Genomic DNA, 18716 nt, shown 5'->3' on the forward strand with positions numbered 1-18716 from the left:
TTGAGTCTGCTCTTGAAAGATAGGTATGGTATTTTGGCTGAGTGAAACTGACTGTACCTTCTTTTATTTTTAGGGTTGAAAATTGGCTGTCCTGAAGGTTTTCAGACCGAAAAAGACTTTCCTTTCTCACTGACAATCTCCACCATGATTCATAGCCTTTTCTTGATCAACTCCTCTGGAGATATATTCCTGGAAAAACATTGGAAAAGTGTGGTCAGCCGATCTGTTTGTGACTACTTTTTTGAGGCGCAAGAGAGAGCTACTGAGGCAGAAAACGTACCTCCAGTTATCCCTACCCCTCACCACTATCTCCTAAGTGTTTACCGTCACAAGATCTTTTTTGTGGCTGTGATCCAGACAGAGGTCCCTCCTCTTTTTGTTATTGAGTTCCTTCACCGAGTAGTGGACACATTTCAGGTGTGTGAATTTGAGGAAGCTCGTACATGTAAACTGTATGTCTTTGTGATTCTTTTTTCTTTGTATTCAGCTTCAATTAAGGAACAGTTTAAAAAATCAAAACTGCGATTGCTCACTTCCTCTCCCATCTTAGAAGATTCTTGTTTCTGTTTATTGAATTGGCTATATCTGAAATGGCAAATTGAATACCTTTGAACGTGTTCCATAAGAAAGCCACTCGGTATGATTGTATACAATCATTTTAGTTATATGGAGATTGGAGTTGCCCTATTTTTTGTTCATAAATCAGATGAATTTAGTTTTGGGGTGTTTTGTTTTCTTAGTGGACTTGATGCTAGCCATTATCAAGTACATTGCTTTGAGTTGCATGAAAAAGTGATGAGTGTGTAAAAATATGTATATTTTCAAGAGCTAGGCAAAAACTCAGTAATGCTTGTTTCACTCTGCTTGGCAGACGTAATCTCTGAACCCAAACTTCATTGTAGGTTTGGGTGCTTATCCACACAGTGTGTCAGTACTAGTGATGAGCTCTTGTTGCAAACTAAGATAAGGTTGGAAATCTTCCGTTCCTGTAAGAATTTAAGTGACACATTTTACAAGACACAGTTTTCACTTTGAGTTTTTCTTTCAGGAATAGATTTGAAGATCTTGGGGAGCAGGGCATAAGGGAAGTATAAATAAGTTATACCAGGATGTCAGCACCATTTATATTATAGCACAGGGTTTTAGTCTGTCCAGACTGTGGATTCAAACAGTGGGGTCCCTCCCCCTAAAAGAATTGTTCAAATGCTAACTACTATGGTTATTTGCATAACTCAGACAATAAGTGAAAAGCAAGGGCCCTTTAGTTCAACCTCTGTGTGATGTGAGGTCTGGAATTGGTCATATGAATACAGAAATCGTGGAATCAAGAGATGGTGACTCAGATATTATGATGAAATTAAAGAACAAGTCAAAGAGTCCTTTCATTTGCACTCATATCTGTATCACATGTCTAGAACAGCTTTCATCCCAAGAAAATTAAATATATTTTATAATTTTTTTCCCACAAATACTAGCTGGTGTACGATTCTGGGTTTCCAGTTCTCATGTGGCATACTAGTTCCTTCCCACAGTGAAAACTTGAGAATTATAAACCCGAGTATGTGGAAGAAGTAAAAGAAGAACCCAGTAGTTAGGACCTTAAACTTCTCTCATTGGGCCTCATTATGATTTCCACATATGATACTTTACCCCATTCTAAGATTAACAGCCCCTTTGGTGAAACCCAGCATTTGCTTCATACTGCTATAGCAATATTATGTAATTTATTACAAGACAGGAAGTGAGAAAAGTTGTTTAATCTGGTGGAAACCACAGAGGAATTTGGGATAATAGTAAAGTCGCTAGCTTGGAAGTCGGGCTTCAGAGCTTGTCATTTTTGAAGAATTTGTTAAAAGTAAATGGATATGCCCTGATTTTAGTGTCTTTTCTCTCTGACTGCATTATTTTTTTAGTACTAGAATATGATGGAAGAGTTCCAGCTGTAGAATTGCAAACACTTTGCTATAGTAATTTGTCATACTTTCCAACTGCTCAGTTCACAGTATGTCTGATTTATAAAATCTCGTGAGGTGTTTTGTTTATTTTTCAAAAGAAAAGCACTCTTGGGATGGAACTGTCTTGCTCCCCCTCCCCCTTAAATCCTCATTTTTAAAGAATTCTTGTTTTAGGAACACATTCCTGCCTCTTAAGTGTTCTTGGATATTGGAATGTCTCTGATAATTGCTATTATTTGTGTAATTTAGATCACATCTGGAGTCTGTTCAGTTTTGAATATTGTAATTTTAGGAGCATATTGGAAAACTAGAGCATGTTCAAAGAAATGGCAAGGTGGTAGAACTATCTAAAAACCATATACCACACCATCAACAGTGGAAGAATCAAACAGAATTGGTCTGGAAGAAAAACCATTGAAGTGAAAGCTTGTAGCTGTCTTCAAATAACTGTGGGGCTATTATGTAAATTTGTTCTGTAAGGCAGATCTAGGAAGCAAATTTCAATTTAGCAAAAGAAAGAACTTTCTAATAATCAGAGCATTCCATGAATAGAATGGGCTTTCTCAAAAGGGTGAATTTCCCTTCAGTGGATGAATTCAAGGAGGGTTGTATGACCATCTCCGAGGTCCTGTAAAAGATTTGACTGACCCTGCTAAAAGGGGCACACCCAAAGACTACAAGCATTCCTTTCTTTTTATCATCCTGCATCACATTTTGCAAAGCACTTTATAGTTTACAAAGTACTTTCACACATACTATCATTTAATCAATCATGCTTAGTTCTTATAACATCCCTGTGTGTCCAGTACTATTAAAGAAATCAAGGCCTGAATTAGCAAGACTTTTTCAGTGAATGACATTAAGGTTAACACCTAGGTCTTCTGATTTGGAATCCAGTGTTTTTTCCATAACTCAGATAATTTAGTATCTAAGCCTTTGTTAGTAAAAGCACAAAGCATTCTTAGAATCCTACCATTTTATTTTATTTTATTTTTTTAATTTTTTTTTTTTTTTTTATTTATGATAGGCACACAGTGAGAGAGAGAGAGGCAGAGACACAGGCAGAGGGAGAAGCAGGCTCCATGCACCGGGAGCCCGATGTGGGACTCGATCCCGGGTCTCCAGGATCGCGCCCTGGGCCAAAGGCAGGCGCCAAACCGCTGCGCCACCCAGGGATCCCCAGAATCCTACCATTTTAGAGTAGAAATGATCCAAAGAGATTTTCTGATGTGCTAGTCATCTCCCTCATTTCATTTTATTTCCCTCTCAATTCTTATTTGCTGTATGAATGTCAAAGAATAACACAGCAGAAAGGGTTAAAAAGATTTTCAAGTCCAACGTGTATCATATCAAGTATTATTATTTTGCATACTTCTTTCAAATTCTTGTTCATAAGCACATATGATAGTCTAGATTCCATTTTGTATTCTATATATTTTGTCTAATTGAAGAAACTAACCCCCCAAAAGTTAAATGGCTTACTCTTAATTTGTAAAAGAAGTTAGTAATGACACTAGTACTATAAGCCAATATAGTGTTCTTTTTACCAAACTGGGCCACTTAAGAGAACTACAGTTATATTCCCTCATTGTAGAAGAATGTCCTAGAAGCACTGTGTAAACACATGGACAGGACTAACTAGATCCTTATTCTCTAGGAAGATTCTTTCCCTTCATTACAGTCTCTGACTGATTTACATTATATATATTGTATTTTCATCAGGATTATTTTGGAGTCTGTTCAGAGCCAGTGATCAAAGATAATGTGGTTGTGGTTTATGAGGTACTGGAAGAGATGCTTGACAATGGGTTTCCATTGGCTACCGAATCAAACATCCTCAAAGAACTGATCAAGCCTCCCACTATCCTTCGAACAGTGGTCAACACAATAACAGGTATGGAAAAAGGGGAAACCCACAGAAAGCTGCCATCTTGGGTGTGGCTTCCTCCCGGGGTGTGCGTTGTTTTGAGTGCTTGTCTTTGGGGCTCTCGGATGTCCAGGTGTTTTAATTTTGCTCATTATAATCTTTGATTATGACCTGAAATATGTCTTTCTCATGTGGAAAATGCCCTGATTTCAATGACAGAATAAAGTGTGCGCCTTTATTTATTTTTTTAAAACTTTAAAGAAATTTTTATTTATTTATTTGAGAGAGAAAGAGTGAGCAGGAGCTGGGGGAGGAGCAGAGGAAGAGGGAGAGGCAGACTCCCTACTGAGCAGGGAGCCAAACATGGAGCTTGATTCCAGGACTGTGAGAGCATGACCTGAACTGAAGGCAGATGCTTAACTAACTGAGCCACCCAGGTGCCCCAAGCATGCTTCTTTAAAAAGAGGGCTTTTGTGTTTGTTTGTTTTTTTTTCTGATTACGGAAGAAACACTTGATTATTATAGAAATGTCAGAGATACAGAAAAGCACAAAGAACTTGAAAATAACTCTTAATCCCACTTCAGTTTTGACATATATTTTATCTTTTCTAGACAGATAAATAATGATTAGATGCATGGAATTTTTTACAAACAACTCTTGTATATTTTTTAAAACTTTCATCAGTATTTTGTGAACATTATCCCATTATGATACATTTTAAGATTTTATTTTATTTATTTGTTTATGAGAGACAAGAGAGAGAGGCAGAGACATAGCAGAGGGAGAAGCAAGCTCCCCGCGAGATGCAGGACTCGATCCTAGGACTCCAGGATCACGCCCTGAACAGAAGGCAGATGCTCAACCACTGGCATCCCAGATAACAAGGAATTAACATTCTTATATTTAAGTCTTTGTGTACATGTGAGGTGATTTGTTTTCAGTACTATGAATGAAAGTGCTAGATCCAAGGGTGTGCACATTTTAAGGACTTTAATGCATTGTGCCAAACTGATCTCCAAAAAATTTATACTTTCTGTAGTAGCAATTTCTATGCACCCTGGCCAACCCTATCGTTATTAATAATTTTTTCAAAGCTTTGGCAATTTAATAGGTTAGTTATATCTTATTTACACCTCATTTTTTATTATTAAGGAAGTTAAAACCCATTCTAGTGTTTATTGAGTGTTCTTCCTCTATTGTGAATTTACCTAGTTGTGTCCTTTGTCCAGTTTTTCTTTTGTTGTTGAAATGTTTTTCTTTTTTTTATACTAATTTAAAAGAATTCCTTTTGGGGCACTTGGGTGGCTTATTCCTTTAAGTGTCCAGCTCCTGATCTCAGCTCTGATCTTGATCTCAGGGTTGTGGGTTTAAGCCCCGAGTTGGGCTCCATGCGGAGTGTGGAGCCTACTTAAAAAAAAAAAAGGAAAAAAAAAAAGAATTCCTTTCATTTAAGAACATTAAACTAATGTATGTATATTGGAAATATACATGGTAGTTTGTAGTTCTATATATTTTTTAATCCACTGTTATAAATATTTTCTCAGGCAGTCCAGGTGGCTCAGCGGTTTAGCACCGCCTTCCACCCAGAGCATGATCCTGGGGACCCAGGATCGAGTCCCACGCCAGGCTCCCTGCATGAAGCCTGCTTCTCCCTCTGCCCGTGCCTCTGCCTCTCTCTCTCTATGTCTCTCATGAATAAATAAATAAAATCTTTTAAAAAATAAAAATAAATTATTTTCTCACAGTCACTTGTCATTTAATCATTGTCCATGGTGTGTTTGTTTAGCCACATTCAATTCTGATTTAGTTATATTAATCATTCTGCTTCATTGAGCTCTTACATCTTAGGTCTTGCTTAATATATGAACAAGGATTTGCATGGTATACTTTTACAAAGTAATTGAAAAATACAGGGTGGGGGAGGAGGGAGAAAAAAAAGAAAAATACTTTTAAAGAAGTATAAATATGCAGAATAGCTGGGTATATTTTGAAAAAGAGTTACAAAGCTGTTGGACAGATTTGCCTTGTTAAATATAAAGCTGTATTATACATGTAGTATAGGAAGTAAAAACTCATAGATAAGTTATAAAAGCCAAGGCAGTTTTGAAAATAAATATTTTTTAAAAAGAACAAGAGCAGAAGAGAAAATGCGTCATATAAGATACATTTTAATAAGTTTTGGTAATTTTAAAAACATAGTATTGACCCAGTAATAGACAAATAGATGATTCTGATAAAGGATAAGGTAGTTCAGAAACGGACCCTTGCTTTTGTAGAAATTTGGTATATATAGATGTCATGTATCTTAGCGTGGGCCAGGGGCAAATTGTTAAATATATTGTATTAGGACAGTCAGCTTTGATTTAGAACAAAATGAAGTCCCCTATTCATTCTGTACACAAAATAAATTCCAGCAAGGTCAAAGAGTTAAATACAAACCTTGTAATTGTTAGAAGAAAACCTAGGGGAATGTCTTTTTGATCTCAGAGAAGGAAGGGTCTTCTTTTTAAAAAAGTGTATTTTCTTCTAATTCTTTTATGGTTTTACTTTTGGACTTAATTCTTGAATCCATTTGGGAATATCTTGGTTAACAATATGAAGTAAGGCTCCATGTTTATTTTTCCAAAATTACCTACCAGTTTTCTTAGTGCCATTTACTAGGGCATTTAAGATTACTAAAGTAACCTTTTTCCCTGTTTTAAAGTGATATTTTTGTGTTTTACTAAATCACTGTGGATTCTTTGTTTTTAGGCTTCCTGTTTTATCTGCTTTAATTATTATAGCTTGATGACATGTTTTTATTTTTATTTTTTATTTTTTTTGATGACATGTTTTTAAAATGGTGCCTCATTTTAAGAAAACACATTTGTTGGGTTTTTCAATATTCTGGATTCATTTAACTCTTAAACGTTTTGTTAGTGCCTGAATCATTTATGAATACTATGTAGTCATTTTTCTGAATCTCTCTTAAATCTAGAAAAAGGTACCTGAGAGTCACTTTTGAAAAGTTGAAATGTTTTGCAAACATGCTGAATATATGTGTGTGTTTAACGTTTCTTTCTTTAGATTAAAAAGATCCAGGTTGCAAGAAAAGGAAATAGATTTTAAATTAGTTGTAATATTTCAGAATTTCAGCATAGAACTTTTGGATTAAAAAAGTTTTTGATGCTTGTGGGAGGGAAAAACAAGGAGTTGATTTACAGGGAAAGACCTAATTTGTATTCTTTTCCTAAGATTCAGTATAGTGGTAGTAAAATGTGTACATTTTAATACCTAGAAGAAATGCACTTAAAAGCCTACCTTAAACTAGAATATCGTTTTTACCCATGAAAATTTTATATTAATATGTAGTTCACTATCCCTACTGAAAGCCAGTACATTATTTAAGCTACAAGCTATTGTGAAATTTGAGAGACCCAAGTTCAAGTTTCTTTCAAAACCAAAATATGATATCTATTTCTCAGGTAACTTTTTAACCTTTATTTTGCTCAAATAAGCAGACTAGATGGCGACAAGTTTTTAGAATAGACTGGTTATCCAGATAGAAGTTGAGAAAACACTTATCTTTCTTTTTTTTTTTTTTTTTTTAAATCCACCAATTGAGTGCATGAGTAGTGGGAGCATAGAACTTCTAGGGAAGTGTTCTATGACTATTATATAATTGGTTACATTTAATTAAATTGGAATTAAATTACAGTCAAATTCATTATTGTAGGAAGCACCAATGTGGGTGACCAGCTTCCTACTGGACAGCTCTCAGTGGTGCCCTGGCGACGGACTGGGGTAAAGTACACCAACAATGAGGCCTATTTTGATGTGATCGAAGAGATTGATGCCATCATTGATAAATCAGGTAGGTGCTTTTATTTATTTATTTTTCCTAAAGATTTTATTTATTTATTTATTCATGAGAGAGAGAGAGAGAGAGAGAGAGAGAGAGGCAGAGATACAGGCAGAGGGAGAAGCAGGCTCCATGCAGGGAGCCTGATGCGGGACTTGATCCCGGGACTCCAGGATCACGCCCTAAGCCAGTGGCAGGCGCTAAACTGTCGAGCCACCCAGGGATCCCCAGGTAGTTGCTTTTAAACTGTTTTCAGAACTAGAAAGAAAGTGTCTCCTTCATATACTTGGTAGTATCAGAATTATCTCTTATTCAAGATCATTTTAATTTAGTACCTACTTTGTGTCAGGTACTGTGCTAGGTACTGGGAATACACTTAAATATTAATATGCAGATGACACGATCATATATAGAGGAATGCCTAAAGACAGTAACAGTAAAAAACTGTTAGAACTATAAACAAATTCCATAAAGTTGCAAGATATATAATCGATATATTAAAAACTATATAAATACAATCAATATATAAAAAACTATAAAAAGGGATCCCCAGGTGGCTCAGTGGCTTAGCACTGCCTTCAGCCCAGGGCATGATCCTGGGGTCCCAGGATCGAGTCCCACGTCAGGCTCCCCGCATGGAGCCTGCTTCTCCCTCTGCCTGCATCTCTGCCTCTCTTGCTCTCTCTCTGTGTGTCTCATGTATAAATAAAATATTTAAAATAAATAAATAATAAATAGAAAACTATAAAAAACTTCCTTTTTTCCTTTTTAAGATTTTGTTTACTTATTCATGAGAGACACAGAGACACAGGCAGAGACATAGGCAGAGGGAGAAGCAGGCTTCCTACTGATAAGGGAGTCCAACGTGGGGCTCGAAACCAGGACTTTGGGATCAAGACCTGGGCTGAAGGCAGACACTTCACTGACTGAGCCACCCAGGCACCCCAAACTAAAAAGTTTCTGTGCAAAAACAGTCAACAGAGTGAAAAAAGCAACCTGTGGGAAAAACTCAAGGAGACCATGTTAACCTGCAGAAGGATGAAACTGGATCATTTCTTCATACCATACACAAAAATAGACTCAAATTGGATGAAAGACCTAAATGTAAGACAGGAATCCATCAAAATCCTAGAGAACGCAGGCAGCAACCTCTTTGACCTTCGCCACAGCAACTTCTTATTAGATGTGTCTCCAAAGGCAAGGGAAACAAAGGCAAAAATGAACTATTGGGACTTCATCAAGATAAAAATCTTTTGCACAGCAAAGGAAACACTCAACAAAACTAAAAAACATCCTACAGAATGGGAGAAAATACTTGCAAATGATGTATCAGATAAAGGGCTAGTATCCAAAAATCCTTAAAAAACTTAAACTCAACACCCAAAGAATATATAATCCAATCAAGAAATGGGCAGAAAACAGGAGCAGACATTTCTCCAAGGAAGACATACAAATGGCCAACAGACACATGAAAAATGCTCCATGTCACTTGGTATCAATGAAATACAAATCAAAACCACAATGAGATGCCACCTCACACCAGTCAGAATGGCTAAAATGAATAACTCAGGAAACAAAAGATATTGGCAAGGATGTGGAGAAAGGGGAATCCTCATACACTTTTGGTAGGAATGCAAGCTGGTGCAGCCACTCTGGAAAACAGTATGGAGGTTCCTCAAAAAGCTGAAAATAGAGCTACTCTGTGACCCAGCAATTGCACTACTGGGTATTTACTGCAAAAATACAAAGGTAGTGATCTAAAGGGGCACCTACTCCCCAATGTTTATAACAGCAATGTCCACAATAGCCAAACTATGGAAAGAGTGCAGATGTCCATTGACAGATGAATGGATAAAGAAGATGTGGTGTATATATACAATGGAATACTACTCAGCCATCAAAAAAAATGAAATCCTTCCATTTGCAATGATGTGGGTGGAACTAGAAGCTATCATGCAAAGCAAAATAAGTCTGTCAGAAAAAGACAATTATCATATGATCTCAGTCATATGTGGAATTTAAGAAACAAAACAGGATCATAGGGGAAGGGAAGGAAAAATAAAACAAGATGAAATCAGAGAGAGAGACAAACCTAAGAGACTCTTAATCATAGGAAACAAATTGAGGGTCACTGGAGGGGAGTGGTGAGGAGATGGGGTAATTAGGTGTTGAGTGTTGAGTGTTAAGAAGAGCACGTGATGTAATGAGCACTGGGTGTTATACAAGACGAATGAGTCACTGACTTCTGCCTCTGAAACCAATAATACACTATATGTTAATTAATTGAATTTAAGTAAACTTAAAAAAAACAGACCCTGTTGAGTGAAATAAAAGAGAAGTTCAGAATTGTGAAAAGGTACAGCATTTAAAAGCCATGCAAAGAAACAGAAACCTGCAGAAAGCACTGAGGAAGAGGAGCTAGAAAAACAAAACAGGGTGAGGTTAAGAGAAAGGAAGGAGTGGTCAATAATGACAAGCCACTGAGAGCTCCTGTCAGATAAAGACCAAAAGTGTCCATTCGATCATTGGCAAAGCTCATCGGTCACATTAGGGAGAGCAGTTTCTACTCTGAAGTTTTCTGAACCACTGGTTATGATGATAATCCTGTTTGATTCCGGTACTAGATAGAAAACTTTTAGGGTAATAACTCTCTTATTAATCTTTTATCCCCATTGCTTCATCATAGCATCTCATCCTTGACATACAGTTGATAAATGTTTGGAAAGATGGACAAAGGCATGGGGTAGACGAATTGCGTAGATGGACAGAGGAAAGAAAAAAAGGGAGGGAAGGTGGGAGGGGGAAGACAAAAGCTGAGAAAAGTTGAGAAGGAAAAGAAAGTCAAAGAAGGTAGTAGGGAGCAAATAAGTTGTTCATGGAGCACAGAGATGTGGAGCACAGAGATGTGTTGAATAACCTCTTACCTTCTTTTGGTCTTGCTCCTCTCTCAGGTTCCACAATTACTGCCGAGATCCAGGGGGTCATTGATGCCTGTGTCAAGCTGACTGGAATGCCAGACCTTACACTTTCCTTCATGGTAAAATCCTGAACCACAGGTTCAAATCTCGGGATGGCAGATTAACTGCTTCTGGATAGACAGTGGTGAGAATGGAATGGAACAGTAAGAAATAATTAAGGACAGGGACGCCTGGATGGCTCACTCAGTTAAGCATCCAGCTCTTTATCTCAGCTCAGGTCTTGATCTCAAGAGTAGTTAGTTCCAGTCCCGCTTTGGGCTCCACGCTGGGCATGGAGCCTTTTAAAAGAAAAAAGAAAAAGAATTAAGGACAGCCACAAAGCTTGTATCAGTCTTGAATTTTCTAAGTAGCTACAGAATTTGTGTGTGTGTGTGTGTTTGAATAAAAACAGCATCTGAGAATGGATAAAGAAGATGTGGTTTATGTATACAATGGAATATTACTCAGCCATTAGAAACAACAAATACCCACCATTTGCTTCAACGTGGATGGAACTGGAGGGTATTATGCTGAGTGGAGTAAGTCAATCGGAGAAGGACAAACATTATATGTTCTCATTCATTTGGGGAATATAAATAATAGTGAAAGGGAATATAAGGGAAGGGAGAAGAAATGTTTGGGAAATATCAGAAAGGGAGACAGAACGTAAAGACTCCTAACTCTGGGAAACGAACTAGGGGTGGTGGAAGGGGAGGAGGGCAGGGGGTGGGGGTGAATGGGTGACGGGCACTGAGGGGGGCACTTGACGGGATGAGCACTGGGTGTTATTCTGTATGTTGGCAAATTGAACACCAATAAAAAATAAATTTATTATAAAAAAAAAAAAAAGCATCTGAATGACTTTCCCAAAAGAAATGTGGGTGTTTAATTCCTACTTCCTGCTTCTCCTTGCCTGATGAGTACAGAATCCTCGGCTGTTGGATGATGTCAGCTTCCATCCTTGTGTTCGTTTCAAGCGCTGGGAATCTGAGCGTATCCTCTCCTTCATCCCTCCTGATGGAAACTTCCGCCTGCTCTCTTACCATGTCAGTGCACAGAAGTAAGCGGCCCTTATAATTAAGAATAGAATCTGTGTCTATGTGTATATGTGGAAACAGTATCCGTAGTGATTAAGGACTCAGGCTCTAGTTACCTGGGTTCAAATTCCAGCTTCTGTACTTACTAATTGGGTAACCTCAGGTGAGTTGTTTAACCTTTCTGTGTCTGTTTTCTTATCTGTAAGTGGAAAACAAAAAATGGACCTTATTTGAAGATTAAACAATCTAAATAGTGCTTAACACAAAGTTGGTACTCATTAAGTTTGCTGCTGTTTTTGTTGTTGGTATATGTCTAAACAAGAACACTTTTTTTCTCAGATTGGAACCTGAGTATACCTGTATTCTATCCTCCTGACTCAAAAGAGCATTAAACTATGCTCTGATGCTATGAAAAACTCTAAAAAGCAGTCCAGTCATCTTTGGTCTTGAACATTCTCTTTAATACTTTGTGCAGGGACTTTAGAAGCCCTTGGTAGAAGGTGTGTAATAGAAGGTATACAGACTGGAGAGAGCCATGATAGCTCTAAGCCACCAATATTTTCCTGTGTGATTTGTAATAAATAATTTAGGACAATATCTGTGTGTTTGAGAACAAAGGCTCTGGGCTCAGACTGCCCACATTTGAACCCCGTCTTCAGTACTTATGATCTATGACCTTGGGCAAATTGCTTCATCTTAGTGAAGTGTAAGGACATCATTATTTATGTATAAAATCAGGACGGTAGCAGTACATACTTCATACTTATTGGGAGGATTAAACAAGATAATGGAGATAAAATATTTAGCATAGCACTGGTACATGAGAGTGTTTAATACATGTTAAGAACTATTACTGAAAAAAAAAAAAAGAACTATTACTGCTTTGGTATTACTCTGTGATTTTTCTGTTTCTTGTTCTGTCTCACAACCTACCCTACCTCCCAGGGTTTTTGTGAGGATCAGAGGAAGTCAAGTAAAAGCACTCCCATGTGGTGTGAATAGTACTCTCTCAAGTACAAATAATTACTGGTCACATGTCATAAAGTAAAACACAGAAATACAGCGACTCCTAATTTTTATCTCTAATGCCTTTCTCATAGTAGGCTTAGTATACCTTTGATTTTTGTTAATATTATTCAGAGTCATTAGAAGTTAGTTGACTTACTAGACAGCATCTTAGTTTTATTAAAAAAATGAAAGATTACTGGTGTTTTTTCCTGTGCTTCTTTTTTAATATAAGGAATAAATTAGGTAAGGAAGGAAAAGCTGTCAGTGGCGGGGGCGGGGGGATGCTTATTATAAAAGGAGAAATGTTGCCATTTTTCCAGTGTAGTAATGAAATGGTGTTTCTGTCTCTCTACTCCAGCCTGGTGGCAATTCCAGTGTACGTTAAACATAACATCAGTTTCCGGGACAGTAGCTCACTTGGACGCTTTGAAATAACAGTAGGACCGAAGCAGACTATGGGAAAGACCATAGAGGGAGTGATCGTCACCAGCCAGATGCCCAAAGGAGTCCTAAATATGAGCCTCACACCATCTCAGGGGACACACACATTTGACCCAGTTACCAAGGTAGGAGGAGAACACACAGGAAGTTTTGAATTGCCGATGTTAAATAGAATTATTTCTGCGGGAGCTCTCCATGTAGACTTTACACCTTATTGAAAAGAGCTTAATCAAAGGGACATCGTTTTCTCCTTGAGATAATTTGTGGTGACAAATAGTTTTCTCTATTGAAAACCATTTTAGGGATGCCTGGGTGGCTCAGCGGTTGAGTGTTTGCCTTTGGCTCAGGGAGTGATCCTGGGGTTCTGGGATCGAGTCCCATATGGGGCTCCTTGAATGGAACCTGCTTCTCCCTCTGCCTATGTCTCTGGCTCTCTCTGTGTCTCTCACGAATAAATAAATAAAAATCTTTAAAAAAAAAAAAAAAAAGAAAAGAAAACCACTTTAGAGGCAGCTGGTAATACTATGAACAGATGCCCTGAGGTTAGAACTCAGCCACCTCAGATGAAGGGTTCCACTGTGACTGCTTTGTTTTTCTTTGAAGATGCTGTCATGGGATGTAGGAAAAATAAATCCCCAAAAGCTGCCAAGTTTGAAGGGGACCATGAGTCTTCAGGCTGGAGCTTCCAAACCTGATGAGAACCCCACAATTAACCTGCACTTTAAGATACAGCAGCTGGCCATTTCCGGTGAGTGACTTACAACCTTATGTTCATGGGAACATAAGTAGGACACAGATCTCAGAAACTCTTGTACTGCCTCCCTATTTATGGAGTTTGGTTTCATTACCTGATAGGTAACCTTGAGTAAAATCTCCTCTAGCATTTGTGGGGAATGTTCATCATCCTTACTTTGAAGGTGGCCAAAGTGATCTGACTGCACATAACTAAGACACAGTTAAGAAGGAAACAGTGGGGATCCCTGGGTGGCTCAGCGGTTTGGTGCCTGCCTTTGGCCCAGAGCATGATCCTGGAGACCCACCACATTGGGCTCCCTGCATGGAGCCTGCTTCTCCCTCTGCCTATGTCTCTGCCTCTCTCTCTCTCTACCTCTCATGAATAAATAAATAAAATCTTTAAAAAAAAAAAAAAAAAAGAAGGAAACAATGTGTGTAGACAGAGTGTTGATGAGCAGGTGTGTAGTCATCCCGGGCTTGTTACTTTGGAGTTCCCAGGGTTTTCAGGATGGGAAGCCTTCTGCGTTCTCAGCTAGTGACTGAGAAGAATAGTTTCCCCTCCTTTCCCCCAGATTCAGAAGGACTTTCATATTTGCTTTTATTACTATGTGGAACCCACGTCAGCCTGCTGCAGTCTGCACCTGTCTCAGGATGATGGTGATGATAGTTAACTGCCTATGGGGCAGTTACTATGCACCAGGGACTGTTTTAAGCTCATTTCATCTATTTTATTATTTAATCTTTAGAGCAATTGTGTGAAGTAGGTAGGAGATGACTTCAGCTTCATATGAGGCTCCTATTTTTCTTTACCAACAGAACTTGTCTAAGTGGTTAGCATTCATTTAAATTATAAACTCTTAAAAAAAAATAAAAATAAAAATAAATTATAAACTCTTTCATCTTTAAACACTTCACAAATTTTAAAGCCCTATATAGTATAAAATGTATTTTGCTTAGTATTGAGAATGCTTAGGCAGCATTCATTTATTAATTCATTCATTAAGTTATATTTTATATCATTATTCATTAATTTCATTATTGTTAAATCATGTATTCCATCTAATAACTTGAGAAAAACATAGAGGAGTCTTATTTTTCTTTTATCCTTATTTCAGTCCCCATGTGACTTTTCTGCCCTTGCCAACTTATAAAAAGGTCTTCCAAGTCTTCCAATAGGATACCTTTTTGTTGGAGCAGTTTTTATTAGTGTATGGATCAAGAGCAAAAAATCTGTGAGCTTCAGAAAAGTGAAATAAATCGGGGACAATTACTATTGCTTTTCTGGGTCATTGTTACTCTCTCTTTCCCACCAATCCCTCTGAATTAAAACAAATTTAACCAGATGTCCCACATGCTTCTTTTGAACAATGCTTATGTGTTCCTTCCTTCCAGGACTCAAGGTGAATCGTCTGGATATGTATGGAGAAAAGTACAAACCCTTTAAGGGCATAAAATACATGACAAAAGCTGGAAAGTTCCAAGTTCGAACCTGAAGGGAGTTTTGCAAAAAGAACAGTCACGGACCCTTTTCCCTTTCTTACTTGTCTAAAAGTAAAAAATATCATCCTGTCTCCTAGGTCAGTACCCCCTTCTGGACCCACCCACTCCCTTTTTTCCTTAGCTTTCAGTGTGTGGAGCTAATCAAGGGAGAGAAGGGTCGCCAGGGAGAACCAGCCAGAACTGGAACACAGCACCAACTCCGTCCTGAGAGAAGAAATGTGTGGCGGAGGGCAGAGACACTTGATGCCATATTTAACAGTTTTTAACCTGGTCACCATAGAAAAAGACTGGCCTTTGTTACTTGCTTGGCTTTAATTATCTAAAGCCAACGAACGACTTTTTGTTTTCTAAGGTAGAAAGAAATATTAGAAAGATGAGAAAGAAGGAAAGAAAGCTTGGAAGAAAATGAATGCTAGTCAAGGAAAGGCCAGTCAAGGATCTGATATATGAGGGAGAAGAAAGGAAACAGTGTTGAAGAAGTTTGAGGACACAGGCTCAAGTAAAAGGGGCAGGAAAGGCAATCAGGCCTCACATGGAGGATTGGAAGGAAAAGAGTGGAGTTGGTTTCTTTCTGATCCCTTTACTTTGATATATGTAAAATCATTAGTATTTCTAGAAGTGAACTGGAAACTTCTTAAATTTGAGTCCAGTAATGACACAGAAAACCCCAGTAGAGTCAGATTTTCCCTTGAAGACTGTGACGATATCCGATCAGTGTTCAGATACTAACTACTGTTGGCCGTTGGCACTTGGTCTGTCATCTCCAGTGAGAAGGTGATCTTCCCTCTTCCTGGTGGAGGTTGCCTGAAATGCCCCTTTCCGTAACCCAAAACAATTTACTCACTTTACATTACAGAATTCAGCCTTTTTCCTGTTACCCAAGGACAGTTTCAGAAAAACCAGTCCCATAATCGTAGGACAGCCAGATTTTGTGTCACAGTGTTGGAGTGTAGATGGCCAATTCATTCTTCATGAAGTGCATCACAGCTGTAGCCCAGCGACTCCTTATTTATACTTCTCAGAGCCAGACAAGTGCTGGAGTCTAAGCCTTGCTCTCTAATGCTTTCCATCAGTCACTCTGAGTAAAGAGAAAGCTTACTTTATGAGTAAAATGTAAAGAGGGGCGTGGTTAATCCTGGAAGCTGCTCAGTAAAGTTATTTCCTTGGAGTCTCCTGTGCTTGACTCTATAATAGATCTATTAATAATATAGATCTACCAATCCATCTTTGTTTCGAAGCAAAAAAACAACAACCCTGAACCTTTGAATAAAACTGATATTAAAGATGATGGGCCATGTTGATCCTGTGTAACCCAGTTACACAGAAACATGGTAGCTGAGGGGGTACCTCAGACTTTCCCAATGGGTAATTTTTATTCTAGTTCAATATGCCTATTACCATTTAAATATTTATATAAAAGACAGGTTTTTAAAATTATTGTTATAGCTTAAGGAGTGGTATTATGCTCTGATTCATGCATGGAGAAAAATGAAGACCTGTACTCTCCAAACCCTGTAATTTTTCCCTAAAGCCCTGTTTCCAAATACTTAAGCAATTTTGTTTTGCTAGTCTTATCTCCCTACTTCCTGGACTTGTTTTTGCTGCAGAGTAATGCTGCTTTATGGTTTTCCTCTGGGATAAATTGTGTTGTATACAAACAGGTGTGTTTCATACTCCCATCACTCCAGAATTTGTTCTGAATTACTATGTCCTATATACACACCTGACATAGTAGGGGAAACAGCTCTGCCTAGGAATCCAGAATACTTGGAATTACTTCTCCTGTGGGCTCTGAAGGATTTAAGGTTTCCTAGGTGATAGGAAACAACCAGTCTTGGTCCCTGGATATTTTTAGGTTATAAATCCAGCTGTTCTATTACCTCTCAGACAGCTCATCCTAATTTCAAGGGAAGAATTTGACGAAAAATCAAGTATCTAGGGTAGAGGACCTATGAGCCTTAGCATGTGAAGTAATATATCACCTGTGTAGCAGACCTCTGGAGCCCCGTGGAGCATCACCATGACCACTCAGCCACGTGTTAGCATAAGTAGTGCAGGGTGTCCTGGTTCAGCTGTTCAATTCCATATGTGGTTAATGTGTGGAAGTATCTCCTGTGTTTAAATCGTAATAAAGCTGAGTTTTACCAGTCCTCTATGTCCTAAGTGTTTTGTTACCAGGACTAGCAGTAGTGCTAGGTAGAAGCAGTAAGAAATAAAACAATTCAGGATGATCTTACTGCTTCTGTCTTTTCAACCAGTAGACCTGAAGCCATGTGTATAATGTGATTCTTGTTACCTCTGGAAATAGGGGATGTTGGTATTAATGTCTTTTTAAGGTGGTAAGAACAAAGGTGAAGATGAGTCATTTTCCCCCAGTGTGGAAAAAATGAAGCCATTAAAGCTTCCCAGTGGCTGTTCTAGTGCTTTCCCCACTCTTGATCTTGGGTTGGTCAGTTCAGGTGTGAAACAGGGCTTCAAGGTCCTAGAAATCTTAACTGTAGTAAAGATTTCTTGGAAGATAAGTCATGGACCGTCTTTGTAAAGTATGGTCAGTGGTGGTTATTTCATCATTTGTACCGACATCATTTGGTAAATCCCTCGGCCATGAAAAGACTTTAGGACTTTTTTCATTATGAACTACAGTGTTTGGTGTTTATCAATACTCCATGCTATCTTAGTTATTAACATGTCTTTACCTGTGGTCTGGCTGTTCTGTGGTTTGACCAGGTGAATTTTACAATACTTGTACTTGCCTCTGTGGCCAGTAGGTGGTGACTCAGTGTTAGCAATGGGATTAATTTTTTAATTGTTAGAATTTTAAAAGGGGGAATTGAATTTGAAACTCTTAAACGATCCCCCAAGATTGCAAATAGTGGAAATTATGTGAGTTTTTGGCTTTTGAAGTTAAACGTGGAACCAAACATTTATGACACTTTTTGATAACCAGATGTAAGGTCTAGAAGGACAGCAGTTTCCATTGTCAGAGTTCCTCTCAGTCTACCACTAAAATGTATTGCATAGCTACCCGAGAATCTTTCTTGTCCTTCAGACCTGTTAGTGTCTATATGCTTTATTAACAAGCTGGGGATAAGGAACTATTTAATTTCCCCAATTAATTTAATAAACTATTTAATTTCCAGACATTTTATCCTAAATTTCCTAACTCATGCCAGAAAAGGATATGTTGTTGTTCTTTGAATGTATTTGAGTGTAATTCAAAGGGCTCCATTTGCTGGGACTCTGCCCTGTAGCTCGGTCTGTGACCTCTTGTGAGCAATTGTCTTCATCTCGTCTATAGTTGCCAGGACTTCACCCAGAGGAATGCTGGGGCCTGTGACTTGGCGATTCCATCCAGGGGGCCTTGCTGTTTGAAT

At 38.2% G+C, this 18716-nt stretch overlaps 1 protein-coding gene across 4 annotated transcripts in view; it reads left to right on the forward strand.

The window, feature by feature from the left end:
- AP3M2 (adaptor related protein complex 3 subunit mu 2) overlaps nt 1-18716 on the forward strand; it is a 41757-nt gene that overhangs the window by 10296 nt on the left and 12745 nt on the right. For 3 of the 4 annotated variants that reach the window (XM_072776640.1, XM_072776638.1, XM_072776637.1), the window contains 7 exons: nt 74-417; nt 3678-3849; nt 7539-7676; nt 10616-10701; nt 11548-11681; nt 13025-13232; nt 13711-13855. In XM_072776640.1, coding sequence (XP_072632741.1) covers nt 145-417; nt 3678-3849; nt 7539-7676; nt 10616-10701; nt 11548-11681; nt 13025-13232; nt 13711-13855 — 1156 coding nt within the window. In that variant the 5' untranslated portion in view covers nt 74-144. Of the gene's footprint in view, nt 1-73; nt 418-3677; nt 3850-7538; nt 7677-10615; nt 10702-11547; nt 11682-13024; nt 13233-13710; nt 13856-15234; nt 17493-18716 lie in introns of those variants that run through there. The other variant, XM_072776641.1, reaches the window with a different exon arrangement.

The sequence above is a fragment of the Canis lupus genome, chromosome 15 (genome assembly GCF_048164855.1).
Source record: "Canis lupus baileyi chromosome 15, mCanLup2.hap1, whole genome shotgun sequence".
Lineage (NCBI taxonomy): Eukaryota > Metazoa > Chordata > Mammalia > Carnivora > Canidae > Canis > Canis lupus.